At 43.0% G+C, this 8,154-nt stretch overlaps 1 protein-coding gene across 1 annotated transcript; it reads left to right on the top strand.

Annotated features, from left to right (window-relative positions):
* Nucleotides 1-230: 230 nt before the first annotated feature.
* LOC131242259 (inactive TPR repeat-containing thioredoxin TTL3-like) lies at nt 231-7,866 on the top strand. Its single transcript, XM_058240786.1, has 7 exons — nt 231-1,636; nt 2,133-2,328; nt 2,431-2,603; nt 4,979-5,312; nt 5,440-5,644; nt 6,125-6,231; nt 7,610-7,866. The coding sequence occupies exons 1-7, from the start codon at nt 618-620 to the stop codon at nt 7,760-7,762; spliced, it is 2,187 nt and encodes a 728-aa protein (XP_058096769.1). The 5' UTR covers nt 231-617; the 3' UTR covers nt 7,763-7,866.
* Nucleotides 7,867-8,154: the final 288 nt, after the last annotated feature.

Raw genomic sequence — 8,154 nt, 5'->3', positions numbered from 1 at the left:
CAAACCGCGTTCCTCCCATAGCGGGATTCAAGAAACTGAAAAAGAGAAAATGAAAAATCATTTTCTAATATTCTGGAGACCCAAATTTCTCTCTGACCCGAATTTCACGTCTCACCTCGTAAAACACTTTCTACAAAAATAAAACAAAAATATACAAAAATGACTTCTTTTTTTTACCGTTTTCTACGAATTTTTTTCCTCTCTCAACCATACTTCCCTCTTTTTTCCAAACAATAAGCAAAGAGAAGGGGAGAGAGAGAGAAAGGAAGTTGGTTTTCTTGGCAGCTACTCCATGAGGCTGTGATAGAAGAATATACACACTTCCTTGGGTGTAAATCCCTCCCTCTCTCTCTTCTCTTTCTGTCCTTCTTCATATTCAAGCAATCAACCCATCTCTTTTGCCTTTTTCTCTTTTCCTTTATTAAATGGGATTTTCTCCTCACATTGCTTTGAATTTTCAAAGACATATTTCTGTCGGATATAAGGCCTCATCTGGCGCCTTTCTCTATTGCCAAAACCCCATTTCGTCCTTCTCTTTCTCCTTGTTCTTCTTCTTATGATTCTGCTTTAGCAAGCGATTATTGTGGGTGTTTCTGATATTGAGAGAAGGAGAAGCGATGACGGAGGTGGAGAATTACAGGGAGAAGAAGAAATATGGGTGTGGGGTTATGGTCTTATACAATGGCTTCCGACGTCGGACTTTCTGGTCTAGAAGAACAGCTTCTTCTAGCTCAATCTCCACCACCAATGGCAATAACATTTTAAAGCTCCCTCCGTCGAATTCCAAGCGCAGGCGGGGTGGTTCCATTGATGCTGCATTCAATGATCCCGCCCAAATATCCGAGCAGCCTCCTTCCCTTCCGACGGAGAAACCAGTTGTGAAAACTCAGCCGAATTCGAAGAACGTTCCGCCCCAATACCAGAGCATAGTTAGAAAGACGCCCGATGCGGTCAGCTCTCAATCTTCGTCGTCCGGCTCTGGAGGGTCGGCGAAGGTGGGGATGGTGGGCCCGGCGAGGCGGGGGCAGAAGGACATGACGATATCCGGCGAACTCGAGAGCATGATTCCCGATAACCGGGCTAATGTAGACGGCGTGTTGGTCCGGGCCTCATCGAGCAATATGATGGTTTTCGGGCATTTGGGTAATTTACGGCAGCCCGGGAATGGGAATTTGAATGGAGGAGGGTACCTGAATTCCAACAATGTTCTTGATTATCTGCCGAAGACAGCAAGCGAGATGACTATGGTGACGTCGGCGACAGCGATGACAGGGAATGTGAAAGGCGGGAATCGAAATTTTGTAATGGGGAATGTCATAAGGAAATCTAATGATAGAGAGATTGCAAAGGAATCGACGACAGTCTTATGTCGGGCTCTGTCGACGAGATTGAGCCCTGAGGAGTTGAAGGCGATGGGGAACGAGGAGTACAAGAAGGGGAAATACGCTGAGGCGTTGGAATTTTATGATCGAGCGATCGCAATCGATCCTGATCAAGCATCGTATAGAAGCAACAAGAGTGCTGCACTTATTGGATTGGGTCGGCTTCTGGAGGCCGTTGATGAGTGCCGAGAAGCGATTCGGATCGAGCCTTCTTATTCCAGAGCTCATTATCGGTTGGCTACTCTTTATCTCAGGTAATTGGGATAGAACAGAGGAAGAAGAAGAAGAAAAAAAAATCAAATTGATGTTCTTCTTCTTCATCCTGTTTTTGGATTGAGGAAGATTATTAGAATTGAAACTGTTGGATTTTATTTTTTGGTTATCATAGCTCTTTTTCAACTGATCTTCTATGATTTTCATACTAATAGGAGCGTAAGAAGAAAATCCATTTCTTATTTTAAATATATATGTTTCAATTATACTAAAAATTGCACTTTCTGTAGTAAAATCCTGAAATTTAAAGGACCCATTTCTCCAAATTCTGTATTTTTATTTATTTTTGCAGTAGCTCTGTTTCGCTTGAATTTCTTCGAACTATCTGTACTTTTGTATTTTCTTAGTTTGGTTTTTTAGGCGTAATTCAGCAGAATTTGGCAAAGTAAAACTCCCGTTTTCTTCTATTTATTTATTTATTATTTTTTTTAATCTCTGTTTTATGATTTTTATGGGAATATATCTGTAAAATATCAGATTGGGAGAAGGGGAGAAGGCGCGAAATCATTACAGACTGGCAGGAAGCGAAGCCAGTGGAGGAGAGATGGCACAAGCGCGGGCTCTTCAAACACATCTCTGCAAATGCCAAGAAGCACGAAAGCTAAGGGACTGGCACACCGTGCTAAAAGAAGCCGAGTGCGCCATTTCAGCCGGTGCCAATTCGGCCCCACAGGTCTGTAGTAAAACAACAGCCTCCAATCTAGCCTTATCGTGCGCCATGGACTCACATGCGCAGGCCTTTTCTTTTCATATTTTGACGTTGGGCTTGTTGAAGGTGCTCTCCATGCAAGCCGAGGCTCTGTTGAAGCTGCACAGACACCAGGAGGCGGACATAACCTTATCGTGCGCAACTGTCTTTGACGCGGATTCTTCTACCAGGTTCTTTGGCCCAGCTGTAAATGCGTATCACTTCCTTGTCCGCGCGCAGGTTGACATGGCTGCTGGCAGGTGAGTAGCGAGTTGCCAAGGAAATACTATCCTACGCTCGGTGCGCAATATGCACCACAGCCTGTTTTAGCTTACGAGCGGGACGAGAGGTGCGACCCTGCGCATGCAGGTCAGAAATGCGCATTACGTTAGTTTGCGCATATTTTCGTCACATGGATCCGGTGCTTAGTGGAAGCACGGAAATTTCGTGTCACTAAATCATCTACCGTACACGTGGCACACGTGTATGGTGATCTGAATCATTCATCGCTGGGAATTCTTGACCATTAATACTTAAGTCCTAATTATGTCACCCTTTCTGACCAAGTGAGAGCCGTTGCCGATTCCTAGACCACTGATTAATGGGTCAGATCATCCAAATGATACAACTTTGGTTGAGAACTGACCCTTTCATTGTTAGGATCTACAGAATGAATGGTCCGGATTGGCTTTCATTCTCGAATATAAAAAATCCTCATGGTGATGAGATTCACTCGTGTGCTACTCTTTGCCGCGGGCTTTTAACCGTAATCATCCCCCAATCTTTAAAGAGGAAAAAGGCTAGCATATTTCGCCCTAGGTACCAAATGGGGTTATTTTCTTAACGTTAAGAACAACGAATTATCGTGCGTGAAATCCAACCCGTCTATCATGTATACCACCTCTTGTTTGGCTTCTATACCAAAAGTCAGGCTGATTCAATGCTCAGGTGGACCACCTGAAAAAAAAAAAAAAAACTATGCTTTAAACCTTTAAATTCACCCTGCATGGCCAAAATGAGTTATGGAATACTGTTATATTTGGCAATTCTTTCATCTGACTGCATGGATATAAACACCATTGCGGGCTCTACATAAAACTAATAGTATGTTTTCCTTCTCGTCTCCTTCATTTGATGTGGCCTTCCTGAGCTTTGGAATATTATGATTTTCGAATTCAACGGTTAACAGTGGCAGTGTACATAATCAACGGCGTGGATCACGTGAAAATCTTACCCAATTGCTCTCGGTTTGCCAAAATAACCTCGGTAGGTACGCAGCGCCAGGTACGCTAGCGTGGTTCTGGGAGAAGCCTCATAAAGGCTCATTAATCTAGGGAGCGAATTAGATGTTACCCGGGAAACACCTTACCGTGTGGGTCCCACCTTGATGAATGTTTCTTATATCCACACCGTCTATCCGTTTTCTCAGCTCATTTCATGACATATGACGTTATTCCAAAACTTAGCAGATCTAAATCTCCAGTGGACCACACCACTGTAAAATGTGGTGAATGACTATTAAAACCTTTTTATAGACCATAAAATTTTTGGATCAAGCTGATATTGGTATTTTCCCTTCATTCAAGTCCGTTTGACTTTACCAACGGGTTGTATTGCTAATAAATACTACACATCTTCGTAAGGTGGAAACTAGGAAGTTTTTAATGGCGAACGATAAGTCACCACTGTTTTCTGTGGTGTGGTCCACCTGAGATTTTGATCCTCTTAATTTTTGGGATCACGTCCTAAAATGAGCTGGAAAAATGGATGGACTGCGTTGATATATAACACATCACAAGTTGGGTCCCACGGTAAGGGTAAGGTGTTACCCGCATAACACCTAATCCGCTCCCATTAATCTATACGTGCGCTGAAATCGTGGCCGCCAAATCCGCAACGGTACGCTTATATAATTAGCACTGCTTCTGTTTAAGCTACAGCAAGAAAGGAAGATACCTGAATCCGGTACATCCATCTCCACGCGACGTTATACCAAGATACCCGAATCCGGTACATCCATCTCCACGATATATACGGCAGAGTAATGTACTAATCGGGTCCATCCATACTTAGCATGGATGACTGACATTTCAAAGATCACACCTATTCGATAGTTCTGTCTGATCTGTGGACATTAAAGTTGTGGTGGTAACAAAAACAGTTGAGGTAAAATATGCCCAAATGGTTATGATATTTAAAATATAATCCATCCGTCCGAGGGCCCACTAGATGAATGGACCCGACTGATACATCACTATGCTGCATGTACTGTGGAATGGGTGTACTAACAAGCTAAAAAAAAATGGTACTGTGGAATCAGTTTCTTCAAGTCCTACTGTACATCTTCCTCTTTATACGTCTTTTTAACAAGAGGCAGACACAATTCAAAGATCGCGGACAATGACCTATCCCCGTACACGTGGCACATGCCTACGAGTTCCAGTTCATTCGTCCAGCTGTGGAAATTTTGGTATAAGTCTCATCCACGTTATGGGGAAACAGATAAACGGTCTGGATGTTCACACACGTGTGTCACATGTAGAGACATAGGATGCTTGATGAGTAAGATTCGAGAAATAACAACGGAAGTTTGCCTTCTTAGCTACGCATTAACGTTATATATAATGATTGAAAGGTTCGAGGACTCAGTGGCAGCGGCTCAGCGTGCGGCTCGGCTCGACTCAAGCAACAAAGAGGTGGGCGTGGTGATTAGAAGGGCCCGAGCCGTGTCGGTGGCTAGGTCGAACGGGAACGAGCTGTTCAAGGCCTCCAGGTTCACCGAGGCATGTGCCGCGTATGGGGAAGGTCTCGAGTACGACCCCCTCAATTCCGTCCTGCTCTGTAACCGAGCGGCTTGCCGCTCCAAGCTGGGTCAATGGGAGAAAGCCATCGAGGATTGCACCTCTGCTCTCACCGTCCGCCCATCCTACAGTAAGGCTCGACTCAGGCGAGCCGATTGCAATGCCAAGGTGATTCTCTTGACCATCCACACGAATCTGACACTACCCGCACGTGTGGGATTTCGGATGGGTCAGCTCTTGCGTTTTGAGCTTAAATAACTTAAATGCCCTTATTATTTTTTTTGGCGGGAAACAGTTAGAACGGTGGGAGGCGTCGATACAAGACTACGAGGCGTTGATAAGGGAGACGCCCGGGGATGAAGAGGTGGGCCGAGCATTGTTCGAGGCCAAGGTCCAGCTCAAGAAGCGGCGAGGCGAAGATGTAAAGGACATGAAGTTCGGGGCTGACGTGGTCGTTGTCACGAGCAATGATAGATTCAGATACATCGTAACATCTCCTGGTAAATTTATTTTTTTTCTTTACTGGCCCATCCGTCATGGTTCTACTCAGGTGACTGGACCAGATCTAATAGAAATATAGAATAATTTTAATATTTCTAAAAGTAGGTTATGATGACAATATTCACCGTAATGTACTTTTGCTATTGTATGATTATCGGTTTGCTAGATTGAGACGTACCTTTGCATGTGACACATGCTAGCGTGGCAAACTTATGGTACATCTCATTGATTCGTAAGGTGGTCCACCACAGCTAAGATGATGAAAAAATCAGCCGAGTCCGTTGTTTGGACGGTTTAGAATAGTTTGCCAATGATCTACATTCAACATTCATTTGTGGGCTATACGTTGAGTGGGCCACCCTGATTTTTGCATATGATCATCCTCAAGGTGGGGGCCACCTTATGCACCGCTCAGATGATCATTCTCCTTTTCCACTTCGACTGAAATTTTATTTCTTTTATTGACTTTTCCTGGACAGGGATGTCGGTGGTGCTATTTTGCAATAAATCCAGTGATGTTACAAAGCAGATATTGTCTTTCACACAGCAACTATGTAAGAGATACCCATCCGTCAATTTCCTCAAGGTTTGTATTTGGTGCCTTTTTACTATCACAGAACACACTCTATCCCACCCGGTAGACGGATGTGAATTGCCTGATACCGGCCCACCATGATGTTTGTGTCATATCCACTCTGTCCATTCGTTTACCAGCTCATTTAAAAACATGGGTACAAACTGTAAGGATATTCAAAAATCAAGTGGACCACATTAGAAGAAACAGTGAAGATTGAATCCTCACTATTGAAATTTTCTTGGGGCCCACAAAAGTCTTGGATGAAGTTGAAATTAGTAGGAATTACCTTATAAAGGCATTGGAAAGCATAAAAATGTCAGGGTTAAGTTCAGAAAGGTTAGGTTTCAACTTTCAACTGTGTGCGTTTACGTTCACGTTGTTTCTTATGGTGTGGCCCACCCCTGTCCCCTTTAGATCATGGGGGGTCATCTTATAAACGGTCTGGATCATGTTGACATCTTGTGGGTTGGCCCATTCGAGAGAGTGAAACAGGATCACATGCTAGAGAGCGAAATTGACCAAAACGTCCTTCGCTAAACGACAAAAACCATCCAATTCAAGCCAATACTAGACATTTTGTGAAGAAAGTCAATGCCTAACTCTGTAATTCCGTGATTGTACCTTGTCCCTTTGCTAGGCCGGGGTTTCTGACAGACCCGTATATCGTCCGGGACACACCATACGAAGTCAGTGGGACCCATTTCCATCCATGGTTTCTGACCCACCCATGTTCTTGTTGGGCCCATAAAATGCACTAGTGGGTCCCACAATTTGTGGGCACAAAAACTTTTATATCGCAATTGAGCGGCTGCAGTTATCCAGGTTAGATATGCTTATATGGCCCACTTGATGAACTATCCATTTCCTAATTAACGGTGGTGAAAGATCATGGACCCGAATATAGCGTCAGCCCCGTATTTTGTTTTTTAACATATCAAAAACCGGTTTGAAACGGTCAGTATTTTTTATCTACTTGAAAATATAGATATAGGCATCCGTTAGCTATAGTGGTGTGGCCCACACTAGATCCTCTATTAAAATTAATTTTCCTTGAGGTGGGTAAGATGGAATCCAGCCCATGACCTTGCAAATTTAAGTTCTTGTCCGTGATATCGCCGTCTAAAAAGAATGAAATTGATCAGACAATCGAGTTCATCTATCCACATGTCTTTTTCTTCTGGTCACCATCCAATAGTTGGCCCATCATCTGACGGATCAGATCCATGGGACAGCTCAAGAATAGTCTACCATGGTTCATTTAATATATGTGGACAACTAATAATATAAATATATACACTTAATCCCACATGAGCAATATTTTTCATGTTCGTAATCCCTTGTTCTCAAATGGGAATTTTGATAATCAAATGATCTGTCCGTTAATCAGGTGGACATTGAAGACAATCCTTACGTGGCAAAATCAGAAGGGGTGGTATCGGTGCCTGGCTTCAAGATATACAAGAACGGTTCAAAAGTCAGAGATATTGATGGCACCAATCAGGACTTGCTAGAGAGCTCTGTGAAATTTTTCAGCACTTAGAGAGGAAAAAAAAAGAGGCTATTTTCTCACCTAACACACGTTGGATATGGAGACATGGTCAGATACAATTTAAAAGTTTCAAAAAAAAAAAATTGAAAAAACAATGTGTAAAACCGTTCATCTATGCATGTGGCCCATCTGCCGGCCATGCATTTAGAAGACAGAGGAAAAAAGAAAAAAAAGAAAGAAAGAAAGGACGCTAGGGGTATAATAGTAAATATAAGACATTGAGAGAACTTGTTTTTGTATCTATTGCTTACTGTAACTATGTGTTGTACGTGAGCATGTCTTGTAATGTTTGGATCGGAACTTTTATAGAAGCATAAGGTATATAATTCCTGTTCTTCGTTGTAGGTGGAACTTTCACATACAGCTTTTTCTTTGCTGCCAAC

Source organism: Magnolia sinica, chromosome 4, assembly GCF_029962835.1.
Source record: "Magnolia sinica isolate HGM2019 chromosome 4, MsV1, whole genome shotgun sequence".
Lineage (NCBI taxonomy): Eukaryota > Viridiplantae > Streptophyta > Magnoliopsida > Magnoliales > Magnoliaceae > Magnolia > Magnolia sinica.
Note: the sequence above shows the minus strand (reverse complement) of the source record. Positions and strands in the feature narration are given on the sequence as shown.

Bases quoted from the DNA above. Each gene is read 5' to 3' on its own strand.
- LOC131242259 (XM_058240786.1), top strand. From the start codon at position 618: ATGACGGAGGTGGAGAATTACAGGGAGAAGAAGAAATATGGGTGTGGG. The intron at 1,637-2,132 runs GTAATTGGGATA...GTAAAATATCAG, and splicing joins TTGGCTACTCTTTATCTCAG to ATTGGGAGAAGGGGAGAAGG. The intron at 5,313-5,439 runs GTGATTCTCTTG...GGCGGGAAACAG, and splicing joins GAGCCGATTGCAATGCCAAG to TTAGAACGGTGGGAGGCGTC.